Source organism: Atta colombica, unplaced genomic scaffold, assembly GCF_001594045.1.
Source record: "Atta colombica isolate Treedump-2 unplaced genomic scaffold, Acol1.0 scaffold155, whole genome shotgun sequence".
Taxonomy (NCBI): domain Eukaryota; kingdom Metazoa; phylum Arthropoda; class Insecta; order Hymenoptera; family Formicidae; genus Atta; species Atta colombica.
This window is the reverse complement of record NW_017259245.1, coordinates 16,474-36,987: the sequence shown is the minus strand read 5'-3', so window position 1 is coordinate 36,987 and position 20,514 is coordinate 16,474. Positions and strand designations below refer to the sequence as shown.

The window sequence follows — 20,514 nt, the reverse complement described above, 5'->3', positions numbered from 1 at the left end:
GCGCGTTCAATAATATAGACAATACTATGTCATAATTGTTTCTGTTTCGTATAAAAAAAGTATTTTAAAAAAATTTAAAATAAATTCTGCATTCCGGAACTTTACTCGCTCTATAGTTCACTAATTGAAGAAACATATGATCACATTTTACACTGTGCACGTTTTTGATTTCTCGTTTTATTCGCATCGTTAAACAGTAGTCACGAAAGAGACGAAGAGTAGTATCGATAGACCGCTCTTCCATAACACCAAACGCAAGGGGTGACTGTTCGTCACGTGAAAAAAAAAAAACACACACGGTATCGGTGAGTCGCCGCCGTATTTATCGTAAGTTTGTCGATCGACGTGGTGTTAATTCCACCTGTCCTTCGTTTCAGGTTTCCCTCATGGCGATAACCTACCCCATCGCCGCTAATGGCGAACATTATTGCGAGCGATCGTGGCAACTTCGGAAACTTATCCCTATATAAGCCACCTTCCGTCAGTAGCAACCACCCCTTTCTACCTGATGGTATATCGAACGTCAATGCGTACTTATCTACACCGCGTCTGTTCTTACCTGTATACTATAATGTGTATGTGTGTCTATGTATGCGACATTGCTATAACACGCACTCGTATTCGCTTACTATACATACACGCATATCTATACAAGTAAAAACGAAGCTTCTGGACATAGGCGTGTATCGATTATGGATGAAAACGGAGGACAATCGACAGATAGCCGCCCCCGATAAATAAACTAACGAGTAAAAACGTGCAAGTTTACCACGTGCGTCAAGGCTGTTCGATTTTACGCTACTACGATGAGTCATGGCATTACAAGGCGCCAAAGGAATGTAGTTAATTTCATTAAATTATAAACACTCAACCGATATGTATGATTATTATTGCCATTGAATACATAATAGAGAGGAATTTTTACGTTCGTTTTAAATAAATTTAATTACGGAAACAGTCGAAGTCCGCAAGATGCAAAATACGTGTATCAACATCTGTGGCAGAGGTGCGAATTTTGCAAAATTGAAGTCGTTATATCTCGATTAACCCACGAAGCACGGAAAGAGAGATGATGCCTCGGCGAGAAAAAACAATTGATACGATCTCGTTCACATAGTTCGTTGCACCGTGTGCGCCAACGAACTCGGCTTTAAAATCGTTCCAACTCACCCCTTGGTTGATCAGTTTTCTCGCTTCCTCTTCCTGCGCCTGTAACTTGCCCTTTCCACTATTCCGTATTCTCGCGTATATGCATCCACATGAACCCTCGCAGAACACGTGGATAGGTTTCGAGTGCTCGCAATTCATCGCGATTGATTGCGGTACAGTGGCAACACAACGATTGCCGTACGCTCTATTCGTCGCGATAATTTTTTGTCGCCGTTGCTGCCACTCGATTCTTTCAACTTCCCGGATTCGTCCTCGTTATAGAGACGGAAAAACAAGACGGTTCGGTCGTACTGTAATTATTATGTGCGGATCGATGATGCATTAATGAGGGACGGATATACTTCGTATACGTCGCTGCAGGCGACATCGTGGGTATAAATGTCATTGATTTTTTATTCTGCAGACTATACTTAATTTTTGCCGCTAATTAGTATTTTCTTCTTACTATAACTATATCAGAAATTATCCTTGAAAATCGCTAATTAAATTTTTTTTCAAAATTACTACAGTAACATATACTAATTTATTAATTTTTAATTATGTATTTTATTATTAGAAGTTATAAAAACGTAAAAATTAGAATTGCAATAAATGAAATCATTTTTCACAAAATCATATATTCTGTTAACAATAAGATAACTGCGATCATATTTATTGTTCAATTGAATTTCAAGAACTTCAAGTGTCGAAGCGACGAGACTAGTTGATGACATATATTATAAATTATTACAGACACGATAATTGGATGACAATTCAACGATTCGATCGATTCGATTGAAACTTTATATACGTAATTTAATCCACGGTAATTACATTTAGACTCGCCAAGATTTAAAGTTATCCTCTCTTAAGCGTTTCGCTATTGATTTCCGTATATATTCTCGATAAAATTAATAAAGAGCTTCTGGTAAGCTCCTTACTAGGTTCGGTCCCAGATAAACGATGCTCGAGGCGAATCGCGAAGGAGGAAGAGGAACTCGTAAATGTGATTCTATATTTGCGTCGATGATAATGTAGTTACGTTCCATCTCCATTTAATCGCTTCGAGTCGATTTCCTGATGAGCGATGCGAAAGTACTCGGTGATATTTCAAGAAGTAGCAATTCCTGTGATTTATAACGCGCAATGTCTTCCTTAATGCGGGGAATTTTATCATCAGTATCATTTAATAAACATAGCGGGGGCGAAACATCAGGAATATTAACATTTAAGATGTTCCAACTTAAATCTATACGCATTACTTTATTGATTTGCAATTTACACGAATATAATTTTATCAGGCACTTAACGAGGTCGATGTTGCTATTTCTAGATCAACCAATTGGTTGAGGAGGTGTCCAGGCTACAGCAGAGCCTGCAACGCCTTCAGGAGACGAGTGCGCAAGCAACGGCGCGGCTTGAGGAAGAACTTGAAGTGCGCAGGCAGCACATCAACAGATTGGAGAGCAAATTGGAACGGCAAAGGGACTATGATGATCTGAAGCGCGAAATCAGTGTATTGAGATCAGTCGACCTTTCGCAGATACCAACTGGTGAACCTGGAAAGAGCTTGGAACATCTTCTTATGGAACGTTTCAAAGCGCTCCAACAAGCCGAAAACTTGAAACCCTCCAATACACCCGACGCACTCGGTAAGTGGACTAACGATTTATTTTACTTAAAAATCGTTACATATAAAGATATATGAAGCACTTAATTTTAATTGTAAGATATTGAAGAAACTTAAAAAAAAGAATAAAACGCGGAATTACAAAATCAAATTAGATTTCCAGCACATTGTAATATAATTTATATTAAAAATAATCATTTCAAAAAAATTGTAACATTAAAAAATATCTTCAAATATACGTGTTTGATAAATAACGATAACACTCGCATAGGGATAGAATGGATTAAACTTAGTCGAAAAATCCTTTACCATTTTCGCAATAATTAATAAGATATCAATATATATAAGATAGTAATAATTAATAAGCTATCAATTTTAGTAATAAAATTGATAGCTTATTAATTATTACTAAAAATCATCAAATATTAACTGACTTTCAATAATTTTTTATTCAAGTATTAACTAATTTTACAGAAAAACAGCAAGTGACAAAAAGTGTTTATTTTCTTCTCATACAGTTCTGAAAATTTTTTTATCAGCTTTTTAGTACTGCATTTTTTTATATTAGCAACTATTTTTACCACATGGGATAGTATACAACATGAGATAGTACTGAGTGAAAAATTATTAAAAATCAATATTCAGCAATTTTTTGTAATTAGATATAATTCTTGTTAACTGTTTTGCGAAAATTGTAAAATGATAGAGGACTTTTCTCCTATGCGATTTTGTCGTTACTTATTAAACTTATATATGGATCATAACGTCAATTAATCAAGAGCATACATGGACCAAATAAATAAAAATAAATTTATGTAATATTTATGCAAAAAAATACATGATCATAATGTAAGGATCTGTTCTAAAATTGAAAGAATAGTAAAAAAAAATAACGAGGTGTTGATAGATCGGTCACACCTCGGCGATCTTGCTTCTAATTCTTGCGCAACCGCTCTGATCTTCGGTCCCCGACTCTCTCTCTTCGAGGCTCCGTCGACGGGCTTTATCATCGAGTAACAATGAAAAGGACACGAGTCACGCAACGCGGACGCAAGAACGCTTCTATAGAATAAACGAGGGATGACTGAAGGAGCTTATCGGAAAAGAAAACAACAAAAATAACCCTGCTTGCCATTGTGTTCGCACTTTTCTCTGACTCTCTATCTCTCTGTCTTTCTCTGTCTTTCATACTATCTTCCTTTTTACTTCTCCTTATCTCTCTCTTTCTCTCTATCGAGAGAGAAAAAGAGAGATAAAGACGATAGGAATGATAAAACAAAAATAGAATCTAGTCTATCTTTGTTTTATCATGCCTATCGTCTCTACTTCTCTCTCATACATATATCTCATCTCTCCAGACTTGGCTGCTTAGACTGCACTTTTTTCGAGCCATTCTCTCGCTAATATTAACGTACATTCGTGGAAGATACTAATGCAACCGAACACACGTTAGCCCTTTAACTTTCACTCATATAGGCCTATCCTATCTTTTATCAAATATTCCAAATGTTCCTCTCTTGTCTACGTAAAGGGTCCTCTAAACCGCTCTTCTCTCCTATTTCCATCCGTATACTGGGAAACGCAAACTTCGTGCACGCAAATTTGTGGACGATATTCGCAATATTTGTCCGGGCCAAGCCATTGTTTCGGGGACAGAGTTTATTATGAATCGATCCAAGCTGACAGAGAGAGCAGACGATGAGAGGGAATGAGAAAGAGATACCCTATACATGCAGAGAGCCAGAGGGATACTGCAACGTGTCGCCCCTTCTAAATCAAACTGAATCCATCCTTCTACGTCGTCGGCGCTTGCGTTCCTATCTTTCCGATTCCGCTATTACTTCCTTCGATCGTAATGGAATAAGAGCACCGTATTTACGTAAAGGTTTCAAACATTTCATATGCCGAAATCGCGTAGCAATATAAAATCCTTTTCAAGACCATCGATGATATTTTAAAAGATTACACAATACTTCCCAGACAGCTACGTTTTTGTTCTCAACTCTTCGATATTTCGTACTCTGATATTCGCGACAAACATGTCGCAAGACAAAAAGAATTGTGTCTATTTGACGTGATTTCTCAAATCCGGACGCGTCATTGCGATCAACATTCAACGCGAGATGGACGGTATCCTTACGTCCACGATTTCTTTCCGGGCGATTGGCAACGTCTCCACCAGTCTTCCTCTCGTTGGCGTCCACGTCGCTCCTCGTTTGTACACTCAAGCGTGGATTATGATCCGACGAAGTGTCGAAAAAGAGAGTCTCGGTCATCCGACGTCTCTGAAGATGATCAAGAGAACCGAGGTCACCGATCGATTTTGCACTTCGAAAGAAACAGCGCGGACAAACTGGCGATCAGAACGGGACCAACATCGCGCGAGACGAAGTTAGGTTGAATGTCATGTACGCGTGAGATCGTGCTGACGGGCTCCCTTGTGTTTTTGGTGGTTGCAGGTGGATTATCGTCACCCCTGCAGCGCGCCTCGACCGCCTCGCCCCACGGGGTCGGAGGTGTGCCACCTACGTCCCATGTGTCCTCCCAGCAACCACCGCCACCGCCTCCGACAGCAGCCTCCCTCCCTCCACGTTCCACCCCGACGCCCTCTTCGGCCACTTCGACGACTTCGAGCCTCCTCTTCCCGCCACCCCTCCAGAACGTCGAGACCTTCGGCTCATTTCTCGGTGAAGAAATCGTAGCCAATTGGAGGCGGACATTGGAAAGGTCTATCATGAGCCAACAGCAGCAACAGCAGCAACAACAGCAGCAACAGCAGCAACAATCACAGCCATCTCAACTAAGCCAATTAACTCAACAGCAACAACAATTACAACAAGCCCAACCGCACATGGGTTTACACCCGCCAACAACGCCAAGTAGTTTAAATCATCTTCCATCGCCGGGTGCGGATCCATCGTCCACTTCAAACACTCCGGTGAAATCGAACACACCGATCGGTACAACATCCTTGGGCAGTTTAGATGTCACTGAGAAAGCGCCAACGCCAGTATCGGGACATGAAACACCAGCCCCTCCAACTCCCTCCTCCACAACCGCCTTGACATCGCCGCCGAGCTTCCAGCCACCGACGTCGATGGTGGAAACTAATACCCCTTCAGTTTCCATCAATGGTAGCGGTCTCACACCCGGCGTACCAAGTGCACCGCCTCCGAAGAGTCCACCTGATCAAGAATCATGTCACAATAATAATAATAGCCATCATCTAGCAAATAACAATATCGGCGGACTAAGCGTTCTCGATACGCTGAAGAGTCCGTTTCGATTTGATGATCGAACGTATCCTTTCCGATTCGGCGACGAATTTGGTGCCGCCGGTATGGCCGGTCGGCTGGGTGAATCCCTCATTCCAAAGGGAGATCCTATGGAAGCGAGATTGCAGGAAATGTTGCGTCATAATATGGACAAATACGCCTCACAGAATCTTGACACTCTTCATATAGCCAGGCGGGTGCGTGAACTATTGTCGATACACAATATCGGTCAAAGACTATTCGCCAAATATGTTCTCGGGCTAAGTCAAGGCACGGTCAGCGAGTTACTTAGTAAGCCTAAGCCTTGGGACAAGTTAACCGAAAAAGGCCGCGACAGTTATCGGAAGATGCACGGTTGGGCTTGCGACGAGAACGCCGTGATGCTGCTCAAGTCCCTCATCCCCAAGAAAGGTGAGTACTGATCATCAGTTCCAGCTCTCTCTCTCTCTCTCTCTCTCTCCGTTTCTCACTAAATTTTTTAATTTTTGTTTCAATCGTTTCGTACAATTTCTCGACGCGCCTCTGCGTAACGTCCGACACGACGAAGGCTGGGTCATCTGACATCTTGATGTCTATGAAGACGGACGAGACATCGTAATTACATATGCCGCCATATTGTAGCGGATACTTGTGGCAATCATTATTAATTTCGCTTCCTTCCATGCCTCATAAACGCGATAAATCGTTTATGATAAAGTTCAATGTGATCATTCGAGAATGCGCGATCGAATAATTTGCTATCTTAAGTGTGTAATTACATTGTTAATCATATTCCGTCTTCGATTCTTGAGACATTAAACAGCAATTCCTATAACGTTATTCACAATGTACTTCTGCCTTCATCGTCGATGACGAATTTGTCGATTAACTTAACTCTCGAAAATCTTCCGCCTCGCACTGCCAATAATCCATCTCGCCGAATCACTAACCACGAGCTGTCAGCTAACCTTTCGGCCTTTCTAACGCGGGACCTGATGGTATTTCCGTTCCCTCTAACTGCACCGCGGGAAAGGAACGCTCAAGAGATTTCATCCCTCTTCGTGTACACGCGAATCATTAGGGAGTTAAGTATGCGTTGGTGACATCGTGGGCTTTCGCTATGGACAAGTTAGAAGAATGAGGCTGATAAATCCTACAAATCATTGATAGAAGTCTACTACAGTAAAATAATCTATGATTTTGTAGGACCTTGCAATAATAATACACAAAGATTTGATAGTTACAATAAGTTTATCCTTGTATAATTATGAGATAAAAAGTACTTCGCTATATTTCTATATCGTGTTATTATCGAAGTTACATTGTGCTCAATATTTGATGAAAAAGAACGTTATATCTAGACTTGAACAACTCTTAATTAAATTACGCAGCTCGTTGGCATACCTTGCCCGCTATCGATTGTATGCTGCGTTTGGCAGCCATATTGTTTAGACTAATAGCTCCTGGGAATAGAAAGTCCCGGATGAGCATTAGGTAGGGGTGAGATGTATAAAGGGCTCCGCGGTATATAGAAAGGGAACAGATAGGGGAAGAAAGGAAGATTCAGTAGAGAATATAGAAATCTAAATAGTCTCTTTTATTATCTGAGAGTAATTTACACTTTTCTGCTTGCTACGGCTTTGCTAGATTATAGTAAGTAAACGGTATTTTATCTTGGCATCGCTGTGAACATTCTCATAACTACACTCATAATAATTAGAAAAACATCTATTCTCGGTGATAATAGAGTTAACTTTGACAAGTACATGAGTGTAATATCGTAATCATTTTTTTTTCACGCGCTTCATTCACAAAATGCTCTCGCAACAGCGACGTACGTATGAACTCGCAGTATACGACCGTGCGATCCCTTCCGCTTTTTTGTAAATATTAATATCAATCGCGCAGGATGTTGACTCAATGCCATCATTTTCCCTTCACGTCCGGTGACGAAATAAAACGTGTATAAAATTCAGTCGGAGCACGACATGCGTCCCGCATCAATGGATTGTCGGTTTCCGTCGGATCTCTGGTAACAACAATCACGGGGCATTACAGCGGATAGGACAGAGTGCACGCGAGAGAGGGAGGGACGGAACACAAATGGAATGAAGGGTTAGAGCGATCATAGGGTGGCGGGAGGGAACCGGTGACAAAAACTTAGGGGATCGTAACATTTCTCGATGCGTCAGCCGTAAAATTACAGGGACGCGTGTATTATTCCGTGGCGTGAGCGGCAGTAAATCAAAATTGCAAGAACCACTGCTAATGCGATCGAAATTGATCAAGTAAAGCATCAAAGGAAAAAAAATCTTAATAAAAAATATTAATGGTCATTGTTAATATGTTTTAAATACTATTTCTTAGCGCCATATTATTTCAGAATTTTATTTTAATCCTCAATTAAACCACATTTATATATAGCTCGTGTATTAAACAACTGAGGTCTGTTATGTTATTTGCATAAATAATTAATAGATACTACAATTAAATTTCTTTAGATTCAAAAATAGTTATAATCAATTATTTAAAATCTGTATTAAAAATGTAGCACACCATCATCAATGCGTTTCTCTTAGTTATCAGATTAATCATTCACTGTGGCCGTTTGTTCGTATGAATCATGGTCATAAGCCCTTTGTGATCGTAACGAAAATTCGCCGCGATTCAATAGCATAAATATACTTGGAGTAATGTCCGAAACTTCTATAATCAGACGTGATTTATGGGCAAAAATCAGTGACTTTATAAAGCCTGAAAGGCGCCGCCTAGCTTTGGTGGAGGTGTCGGTTAAGATAAGTTTGCGTCGAGCTAAATACCTGATCTAACGACTCATCGCGTGCTCTATAGACAAGCACAGGCGCAATATCAACCTGTCACTGAAAGCTTTATTATGATTTGTGAATCCCCTTTGTGATTATCTTATTATTTATCATTCATTAAAAATTGTACATTTAAAAATTGTTACTATTATATAATAATAATAGAGCTAATAACAATAGTGAGCTACTGATTTTGAGTCAAAATGATTCTGTATTAATTCACAATTTTTGTTATGAAAATATCACAGAGTTTATCCGATATCACGTAAATCGTGCGCATAATTATTGTGTACCAAGCAAAGGCTCTATTAGTCTTTACAGTCTGCTTCACGCGATATTCCTCAATCTTTACACTCATACTTATTTATGAGTGTGTTAATTTTCACGAAAATTTACTCGCTATAGTGCTGACAATGAATTTATTCGCGTGTAGTTCAGAGTGACATGATTTGGATCCAGTTAACGTTGCTCAAAGTTCTCGAGTCTTCCGATGATCTAAATCGCGGCTATATAAATTACGCAGATAGCTTTCAGTCAGTCGCTTAAGATAAGCCGCAAAAATCGTGCGTTCGTGGAAACTACTAATCCCACGACAAACGTATCTGGATCTTGGCCCACTATTCAGCACGGCACGTTTGAGTGGTATATTATTGCTTGCGCGGAGCGCTACAACACAATTGATCTAAGCGCAACCAAGAACAACGCGAGATTACCGTAATAAACATAGTTGGTCTAGCTCCAAGTCAGTTTATTGCAAAATTTTGTTTCCTGCAGCGGTGAGTGCACGTCGCACATGTGCGATCCGCCGGAGTCTCCCGGAGACTTTTCGCGACGACCGTCACGGATGAAAATCATAGTTACGATGATTTGTAACCGCAGCGAGAAACGTTACGAGCCTCATAGTCATATAACTATGATTTCCGTACGAATGATAGAATTTATGCTTTTATAACTAATATAATTATTGCATTTTATGAAAGAGCATAAATAGATTTTTTTATTATTCTCACTTTCTAATTAGAGGCGTTTAAAAAGAAACGACTAACTCAAAGTATACATAGAGAATAGTGTCGAACCCAGAAAAGTATTCGCCTAACGATTGCGATTATAAAAGTATTTCATATGCGAACGTTGACCCGATCCGAAAAAGAGATAACATTATCGAAGTGCGACAGCGATTTCAAAATTCATGTAATATTTATGCGTGACAATATCAGTTGAACTACATATATACTCAAATACACATTAAATTAAAATTACGATTCACAGAGGTCATCATCAGAAGACCAGCTGATTGTTCATCTGTCGTTCGAAGAATTATCTTTATATTACAATTTTTATGGAAAAATTATTTATTATTTGTGAAGATATTGTAGTTGAAATTTTTTTAAGCAATTTTTAATCGCAAAATAATCTTATCTGAATCTGAAAAGGCGAATTAATTATATGTACAGATTGAAATCAGAGTGTCACGGAATTCTGTTGTATGATTCTTAAGGGTATATAATTTTGGCTGTATAATATCACTGCATAATTAATTGAAGAATATCAATACAAAAATCAGCTAAAAGTGAATATCAACTAATATCAATCAAAAAAAATTTGTCATAAATATATCCTAAAATAAAACAAATATTTTTTTGCAAATAATAGCTTTATGCAAAAAAATGATCATATTTTGTTGCAGTTTAATTAGGCAAATAACTGTTAAATGATTAAGTGGATCCAAATAAACTTTTGCACAAATATTAAAATTTTATTAATATATATAAAAAATTTTATTTAATTCGTAACGCTATGATCTCATTAAATTTGCAAACAAATAATACAAAACGTGATTTAAGAATCACGTAATATAAGAATCAAGGCAAACAAAAATATTAAATAATTAAACCAAGGTTTTTAAATAAGAGAATGTTCCAATTTTACATAGATACTCTAGACATAATAATAGAACAATCTATGAAATTTTAATACTTTTAGTAATGCTTTAAAATGTAATACATACATCTTTAAAATTATCTGTCTATACAAATAGAAATTAATTCATTATAAATCACTAGTGGTTTCTAAGAAATAGTTCAATTCGAAACTACGTTTTTGCTACCAACATCGATTATTCCTTAGTTGTTCAGAAAGAAATCGACACGACGATGCCTCGCGAGTCTACGTACGTTGTATATCTCACTGTTAATTGAACAAACTGTAACAATACAGCTCCACCCGCAAAAATAACAAGGAAAATACTTCTTGTATACAGGTGCGCGCACAGGTGCACGCAAACGGTTGCAGAGCGCAACGCTCCCAACTGTATCCCGCGCGAACAAGTTTCGTTCATTAGCTCCGCCTCGCGCGCCGATTTTATCGGATCTCATATATCGCTCGTATCCTTCCACATCTTGACACCTCGCCGCGACGAGACACGTTATGTGCACACGACCTGCTCAGAATTTTCGGATGTAAACGTGTCTTGGTTCTTAACGATGATGCAAACGAGGATTCGATGTGAATGCAATCATAAGCTCGCCGATAACATCTAGTTTCTCCTTGAAATTGATACTTTAACTAAGTATTTGAAGAAACTGGCATTTCGTTACTTATTTTATATTTCCAGCATGTCGCTGTATTGCTAATTAAATTACTTAATAATTGTTCGATCGACATTCTGTGAGATATTTAAATTTGCATTTGGAAGCACTGTACAAAATGAATGGAATGCGCACGGTAAAATACGAACAATGTACTTGTTCTGCTTATCTTTAAAAATATCATTACGGTTAATATATTTCCTCTGAAGTACTGATCAGCGAATTAGCATATCGTGGACGACTCACAAAATATTCATTTCTTTTTTCATCAGCAGCATCGAGATAATGAAATTATTGGATGTATTTATCTCAACGTTGCTTAAATATTATATAACAGAATATACACGATTCTCTCCGAGTTAACGTGCCAATTTTACGAAAAAATCATTGACGCGAAGATCGTAGATTTCCATACACGATGCATGTACGCGCGCTCTTCACAAATTCCGCGTGCGATCGTGAATCGCAACTCCCGCGTAGCGCTCGGAAGCATCGTAATCCGTAACTCCCGCAACAATCGGGTGAATTTCTTAACTCACCGTTACCGGCGAACTCCCACGAAATCGTTCCAGATTTTGTAATCAGGTCCATTGTCGACGTTTCTCTCTTATTTCGCGCCGCGTGCGCACTCGTGTGTGCGCAGGTCGCGTCGCGTGCACGTGCATGCGTCGAGACAATTTTACGGCGCGAATATAATTGCCGCCAGTATACGATATGGTTTCCTTTCCGGCGAAACACGCACGAGGTACGCGTACGCATACGCGAACATTTCCTTCGCGCGTTGTCGTCGCGCCTATTGTATACCGTGAACGGACGCGATTGTTCTTTCTTTCGTCGATTCTCCGTAACCGGTCTTTTGATGCCGCGATCGAGACGCACGTCGTCTGTGACGTTTCGCCATCCGCAGGTGAGACGAAGGTGCCAGTTGGCGGGCGCGCAATCGCTGAGAAAAGTATGGATTTAGTGCGCAAAGCTCGTAACAATGCGGGATATACCGCGATGTTGCGTAAACAACCGGGCCATTTTCCAAGCGACTTTATCCCGTCATCGAGATTTTTCAAACCGTGAGAAATTGACGCATGTGTGAGCGATCGAAGTAGCGATGAGATGAAAATCTTTTATCATCCAACTGTCGAGAATATACAATGTACTCACGCGATATTTTTCAAAGTCTGATTCTAACGCCTTTCCTGTCATAATGTAACATCCTTCAGAAACTTGATGAAATACTCCTAAATCTAATTTCATTAAAACCTACTGCGATACACACGCTATACTTGCCGCCTAAAAAGTAGCACACAAGTTGATTCGTGATTAAGCAAACTTGTGGAAAAATATTTCTTAATTGAGAGAAATATTGTGAAATTGCGGCGATACTGTTCATTGTATCTGGGCTAATGAGAAATGTCTGTGGATATATATGATAAGTAAAGAATTACGCTCACCGTCGTAGGTTGGACGCGTCGTATAAAGTATCGCCCGCGATCGCGTTTGTCCGATAATATTTGTTGCCCGACTACTTATTCTAGATTTCCTATGAGAAAGTTGCCGGAGGATGTTGGTTCTCGAGCGTAATAATCAACTGGCGCGCATGATTCCGTACGATGCGCGTAAGGTTTCCCACGTGATGCCGTCGAAGTACGGAAAGGAAGATGTTAGTGACGCAAGTAACTCTCTCACCGTCAGTTTCCAACAAGATTGAGCTACGCTGTCATGTGGCAGCATTTGATTTGCACGATAATAGTATAGAATTTCGAAGTGCTATACATATATCAAAATTAATTATCTTCAATAATAGCAATCAACAAGCGTTTAGATGCAGCAACAAAATTGTGAGCCGACGATGAAATTCGTTCATTTTAATATTTTTTTTTAATTAATTAAACTTATGTAAAACCATAATCATACTAGTATTGTAATTGAGTTATACGATTGTGACTGGTGATTATTTTTCAGCCAATTACCAATCGGCCATAATCCAATCGGCAATCGTTGTGTGATTACAACTTAACGTGATTCCTCGAATAGAGCTTCAAATATTACCATTGTTACCGCAATTCAAATGATATATTTCATTCGATAATGATAGCGCTAATTTTGGGATCGTAGATGGCTTATAGAAAAGACGTAATAGTGACCTCATTTCTTTTATCTCGATGTACTCCTGCAAACATTTTCTATACGTAGCATAATCGTTACACATGCTTCTCCGAATTCAGCGATAAAATTGCCAGTATATAACAATGTATATTTATAATATGATAAAAATTTATAATATTTGTTTATGAGCAATCTTTCTGACACATTTCCAATTACCTACGTTTGCCAAGAGGATTATTTTATGTCGATCATCATGATATCTGCTGAGTTTCTCATTTTTGAAATTGCTTCATTAATAGCAGCTGATGTTAACAAATCCAGAATCTTTCTACGAAAGAACATTATTATTAATTTTATATGTATATTCAGGTACATGAAGAGAGCAAAAAAGCATAATCACGAATTTGTTGCAGGAATTCAAAAGTTGCGACAATGCGCGATCGCGCGGATATACGTCATCATTCTCTCTTTTCTTGATTTCACTTGAATGCTTCGAACCACCCACCTGATTGTCAATTGCATGAACATTTCACTACTCGTATTGTTATCTTAATCGGTGAGCTTGTCGATTTCTTCTGACGAAGGTACCATTACCTATCAGCGTTAGAGCATATAATATGATGGAATGCAACTTACATGTATTATTGCTAGGGAAGTTAAATTTCTCATGGAGGATGTGTGCTATATGATACTCTAATCAGAGAAGAAGCGATGAAAAAGAGACATTATTCTTCTTCTTAATACGGCACTCGCCGCTGACGTTGCGATTGCATTAGGATTAGAAGCAATCATATCTACACAAATGATACAAGATAATGATACAAAACGTAGCTCTCAAATCTAGTAAGAATCATTCACTACAGTCACGATTGTAGAAATACAGTGGATTCCATGCGAGCGCACTTTTAAGTAAGGAACATCATATCTTGATGGATAAAATCGCTCGAAGATTATTTCTTCTTCCACACCATCAAAATACATACGAGATTCTTACGCCGCGTGTCAAGCCACTTTCTCTCGTCGATTCGCGTGCAATGCTCGCGAAAGCAATCAAAGACATGATCGGTAGTTTGTCTGAATCTTGCAGCTGATTGGTCAATTAGACAGGAAACACGTAGGAGGACTACACTCCTGCCGACGTGCAAGGGAAAGACCGCAAGGGAGAGGGTCCAGAAGAGGATATTTTAATTATCGTCGTTGAGTATACTTTGCCTTCGGGTTCAGCACGCAGTTATCGATTGCGCGCATTATTAATTGCTTAGGAACATAAAATCATCCTCCAAATATGACTCATTATTAATATAAGTTACTATTTTCGAATAAACGTTCTTCATTAGAAAATAAATGTAATTTGTAAGATCAATTTAAGAGATTTTACAATATATACATATTTATATATTGTATGATATAAAAAAATAACATCATTTTTTTTAAGATATATTCAGTAGAGGAAAATGAGCGAAAATAATAAAATAATACTGCTACCAAAGTCAATTAAACACCGCGTCGCGAATTATTTATGTTCTTCATTCAAATTTATTTTTATATATATCTGATTATATTTCTAAGCCAACCAAACTGAGTAAGAATACACCACAAGTTGTGCCTCACCCGTAGAGTATGTTTCAGGCAAGGAACAAGGAATGCCAGCATTCGCACGTGGACCACAGGATAGTGGTCCGCAAGAAATGAGTGATGAAAGATTGGCACATATTCTGTCGGAATCGAGCCATATGCAAATGAGAGGTGAGCACGAAGTATCGAACGATGCTGACAGCAAGAGTCCGAACAGAATCGGTTGCCCGAGTCCGTTCAACAAAGACAGACTGGACAGCCAAAATAGGAGACTGAAGAAGTACGAAAACGACGACATTCCCCAGGAGAAGGTAGTAAGGATTTACCAAGAAGAACTGGCTAAGCTGATGGGCACGAGAGTGGAAAATCTTCGTCCGCGAGAGTTCCCTAGGTAAGATCGACGATTAATGACGTGGATTTTCTTACAACGTTTATATCGCAGTCGAATAATACAATATCTGCCAATGCATGACGATGACTAAATGGATAATATACACAACCGAATTAATGTCCTGCTCGGATATGACACGAAATGTCAAGAGCAAATCATCGTTTCGTGCTAAGAAAAAAAGCCTATTTGAGTGATGCAACTTTCTACGTTATCTAAATCAAATAAAAATGCTCGATGCATTCGAATATGACGTACATATTCGACTATACATCGTATTTCGACTACATATTTAAAAAAAAAAAGATTTTTCTATGTGAAATGTAACTTGAAGTTGACAGTTTTGATGATATAATATTTATATGTGCGATTACGTTAACCGTGATTGATCATTATTGAGGACAGCACATGACCTCGATTGACCGTAGCGCGATCTTTCCACATTTTTTCAGTGGTACGCAGAGCAGTCTTCAAGGCATCGAGCGCACCCAGGAAGACATTCGATTAGCATTGGACGCTTATCACCGTGAGCTCCAAAAATTGAATGCCGCACCAGGTCAGAATCCCTCGATGACTGGACTACCAGGATTGCCTGGATTACCAGGTTTATTGGCGCTTCAGCAACAAGCTCTTCAACAACATCATCTAGCCGCGAATGGCGGCGGTGGTGTTCAGGACTTGAGTTTAGGCAAAGTAGATCCGCGCAATAAAATGATAAATGGTGTGTCAGAAGAAGAAAAAGAGAAAATGGAAGAGGCAATGAGACACGCCGGAAGTGCGTTCTCTTTGGTGAGGCCGAAGCAAGAATCGACGGGTCCTCAATCGACGCCTGGCGGTTCTAGCGCAAGTTCACCGCTTGGCAATTCCATACTTCCCCCTGCGATGACACCCAACGAAGAGTTCTCCAGTGCGGCGGCAGCCAGTCCTCTTCAGAGAATGGCCTCCATCACGAACAGTCTGATAAGTCAACCGTCCACCCCAACTCATCATTCGGCCAATCAAAGACCGCTGAAAGCTGTGCTTCCTCCGATCACGCAACAGCAGTTCGACCTGTACAATAATCTTAATACGGAAGATATTGTGAAAAGGGTAAGGGCCACGGTACGAGTATTAATTGTATAATTTATTGTTTGTACTGTATCTAATCTCAAATTTTTTCCTACTATTAATGTGCAGGTGAAGGAACAGCTGTCTCAGTATTCGATTTCGCAGCGGCTATTCGGCGAATCAGTATTGGGTCTATCTCAGGGATCAGTGTCAGACCTCCTCGCGCGTCCAAAACCATGGCATATGCTGACCCAAAAAGGTCGAGAGCCCTTTATTCGGATGAAAATGTTCCTCGAAGATGACAACGCGGTGCACAAGCTCGTCGCCAGTCAGTACAAGATCGCCCCGGAGAAGCTAATGAGGACCGGCGGCTACGGCGGCCTGCCTCGTAAGTTTAACTCAGGTCAATATAGATGTTTTGTTACTTTATTATCAACGTAGTTCGGGAGCTCTAGTATGTTTATCAAGCACGACGTCATGATAAGTTGTCGTGTATCTTATTGTGATGAAAAGCGACTTTAAATAAGCATGACATTTTTGTAATATAGAGACGCAACTTTACTTTATTATAGAATGAGTTGAAAATTGCATTTATATGATATTTGATAGAAGTAAAAAATTTGCATTGTTTGACGTCCGTAGAAGATGAGCTTTCGGACTATCAAATTTACTTTTATACTTGCTAAATTTTTTTAATCGAATTTTTTATTGTTACAGCTTGCGGAACACCTATGAAACCTATGCCACCAACAAAACTCGTTCAAGAACAGCTTCAGAACGCAGCGAAGGCGCAGGCCGCCGCTCAAGCAGCCGCACAAGCAGCGGCGCAACAGCATCAGCAGGAAAATCAGATGCAACTCGGCCCGCCACAACAAAGTCCTCAACATCCACAACATCCACAACCGCCACCACCAATGATGTTGACACCACCTGGTCCTCATCATCCTCATACTCAACTCAGCATGCAAGAACTCCAAAAGAAACAACAGCAGCAGCAGCAACAAATGTCATTACACTCGCCACATCATCAGATGGCACCGTCGCCTCTTCGAAGTCTTCATCCTCACATTTCACCAAGCGTATACGAGATGGCCGCCCTTACGCAGGATCTCGACACACAGACAATCACAACAAAAATCAAGGAAGCGTTATTAGCTAACAATATCGGCCAGAAGATCTTCGGTGAAGCGGTTCTCGGTCTGTCGCAAGGCTCTGTCAGCGAGTTACTGAGCAAACCGAAACCATGGCATATGCTCAGTATAAAAGGTCGAGAGCCTTTCATTAGGATGCAGCTTTGGCTGTCAGATGCACACAACGTTGATCGATTGCAAGCATTGAAGAATGAACGACGAGAGGCGAACAAGAGACGACGTAGCAGCGGTCCTGGTCACGACAACAGCTCTGATACTTCAAGCAACGACACAGCCGAATTCTATCACGCGGCATCACCTGGTCCGGGACCTACTACCGGGAAGAAGCAGCGCGTTCTTTTCTCGGAAGAACAGAAAGAAGCTCTTAGACTCGCTTTCGCCTTGGATCCTTATCCCAATGTGGCTACCATCGAATTCCTCGCTAGTGAACTGGCCTTGTCATCGAGAACAATAACAAACTGGTTTCACAATCATCGAATGAGACTGAAGCAACAAACACCTCACGGCCAACCAGAGCCGCAATCGCCGCGAGAACCTGGTCAACCGTTCGATCCTGTTCAATTCAGACTGCTGTTAAACCAAAGACTGCTGGAGATTCAAAAGGAGAGACTGGGTCTAGGAAATGTACCTTTACCTTACTCTCCGTACTTTAATCCCAACCTAGCGGCCCTGGTAGGTAATGCATTGAAAGAACAATGCTCTGGTCTGGACCTCTCAATGAATGCTCTAAAGAGAGAGCCCAATCAAGAATTCGAAGACGAAGATGTCGACGATGCGATGAGTAATCTAGGTAGTGAAGACTCGGAAGGTTCGGCCAGTAGTATAAAGAGAGAACCTACAGAAACACCGACGGCACCCACGACAGTCAGGTCCAATAGAAGAAAACCCGCGGCACCACAATGGGTGAATCCGGAATGGCAAGAACCAACGAGAACAGGCGATGAAGTTATCATCAATGGAGTTTGTGTGATGCAGACGGATGATTATGGAGTAAAAAGAGAGGCTGAAGAGACCATAAGAGTTGAACCGACACCAGTGCAAGATCGATATGAAGAAGATGCTCAAAGTGATGTTTCTTCCGTGTCTGGCAACAATGGAGCCGATCGAGATAGTCCGCTTCCCAGTCCAAAATCTGATCAAAACAGTCCAGCGACATCGCTCAGACCACCGTCAGCGCAACAAACGCAACAGTCCACGGAGGAAAGTCCGAAGGACGTGGTGAAACACGAACCGGAAGAAACGTGGGATTACTAAGACAATTCAAGGCACAAAATTCCATGGGATTATCCGCGAGCTCGGTGTTTCTTCTTCGGACAAAGTTGAAACTCGAGCGGAGTGTCTGACGTGTTTCCAAGGTCGTATTGTTGAAATATGCCAAAACGACGCTTTATAAGAAAAGACGTTCCGCGAGGATTACCGGTCTAGTTAAGTTTTAAATGACAAAACCAGCTATAGGACTCGATCGTGCGAGTCCTGCCTACGACGAGGGCATTATCATAATGAGGCGAACGTGAAGAATCTAAAAAGATGTCATCAAAGAGGAAACGAGAAGATATCTTGGTTAATGGACGAGCGCGAGGAGAACAAAACGATCAAAACTGAACGGAGCTCAATCAAAAGGACTCATATTGTGACGTTTTTTATGGGGCAAGTGTTACGAAATTAGTGTCGGTGCGCGCGGGTCAACGGCGAGATCGTATCATTTAAAGGACTGTGAAGTACAACGGGGCCGGCTGTGGAAGGACGACGGGCTCTCGTTGCAATTCGCTCGAAATTCGAGAGAACCCCGGCCGCTTTCGCTTTCGGATGACACCCCTCCCGTTGATGAATGATCGATGAGGTATCATTCCAGAGGAGGGGAGACTAGGAGCGGACTAGATAATGCATGGAAAACGGAGGTGGTCTGGGTTCGCCACAGTGCAATCTCCCAATAACTAATTGTTAGATCGAATTATTATTAATTTTTAACGACAATTTCGCGCGACGGAACAACCGATTAATAATTATTGCATAATTGTGATTCATGTTATTGTTTATACTCGCCTCCCTGTATCCTCCATAACGATTAAGCTGTTAATGTTGTACTTCTCTCTCTATTTCCAATTACGTACCTTTTTATCTCTTTCGGTTAAGACTCGACGTTTTCCCTTTTCCCTTTCTCTTTTCCTACTTCTTGCTTATCCGTCTATTTATACAATTGCGAGAATGATCACTTAAGACCGTTACCAATGTTATTATTATCACTGCTATTATATATAATTACAAATTATTAATATTATTATTATATAATTATCATTATTAAATATTCTCAGTTGTCAAGAGCACTTGTCATCGATTACTATTTTTACGTTGATATGTTGAACGGCGTTGCAGAATGTAAAATACCAAAAAAGAAGTAAATTTATTCGTTCCACGAGATGATTATTTAAATTTCCTTTGTCTATTTGTTGGAAACTATTAGCTGCACTAAAATCATTGGTGATGAATAATGATTATAATTTTTAATGATTATTATTTAATATTTTTTATTATCATCATCATCATCATTATTATTATTATTATTATTATTATTATTATTATTATTATTATTATTATTATTAATCTCATTATTATATCAGTAATCATTATTTTATTATTAGAATCATTGTCGTGACAACAATGTGGCTTATAAAGCCAATGTGATAGAGCTTATATCGCGATGATACATAAAGAGAAAAGGCGTGCGAGCAAAAGACGAACAAGCATGCCGATTTCACTGAACGAAGCGAGAGATTGCGCGAATTCGTGCGATTTCTAGCATATGTAAATAT

The 20,514-nt window shown here is 39.9% G+C and overlaps 1 protein-coding gene across 4 annotated transcripts in view; it reads left to right on the top strand.

Moving 5' to 3' along the window:
• The window catches only part of LOC108685697 (homeobox protein cut), a 133,051-nt gene extending 113,110 nt beyond the window's left edge, over positions 1-19,941 (top strand). The window contains exons 3-8 of one of the 4 annotated variants that reach the window (XM_018190620.1): positions 2,483-2,801; positions 5,239-6,465; positions 15,173-15,509; positions 15,959-16,595; positions 16,683-16,941; positions 17,271-19,941. In XM_018190620.1, the coding sequence (XP_018046109.1) occupies positions 2,483-2,801; positions 5,239-6,465; positions 15,173-15,509; positions 15,959-16,595; positions 16,683-16,941; positions 17,271-18,958 (4,467 nt within the window). In that variant the 3' untranslated portion in view covers positions 18,959-19,941. Of the gene's footprint in view, positions 1-2,482; positions 2,802-5,238; positions 6,466-15,172; positions 15,510-15,934; positions 16,596-16,682; positions 16,957-17,270 lie in introns of all 4 variants that reach the window. The other 3 variants (XM_018190619.1, XM_018190618.1, XM_018190617.1) reach the window with 3 other exon arrangements.
• Positions 19,942-20,514: the final 573 nt, after the last annotated feature.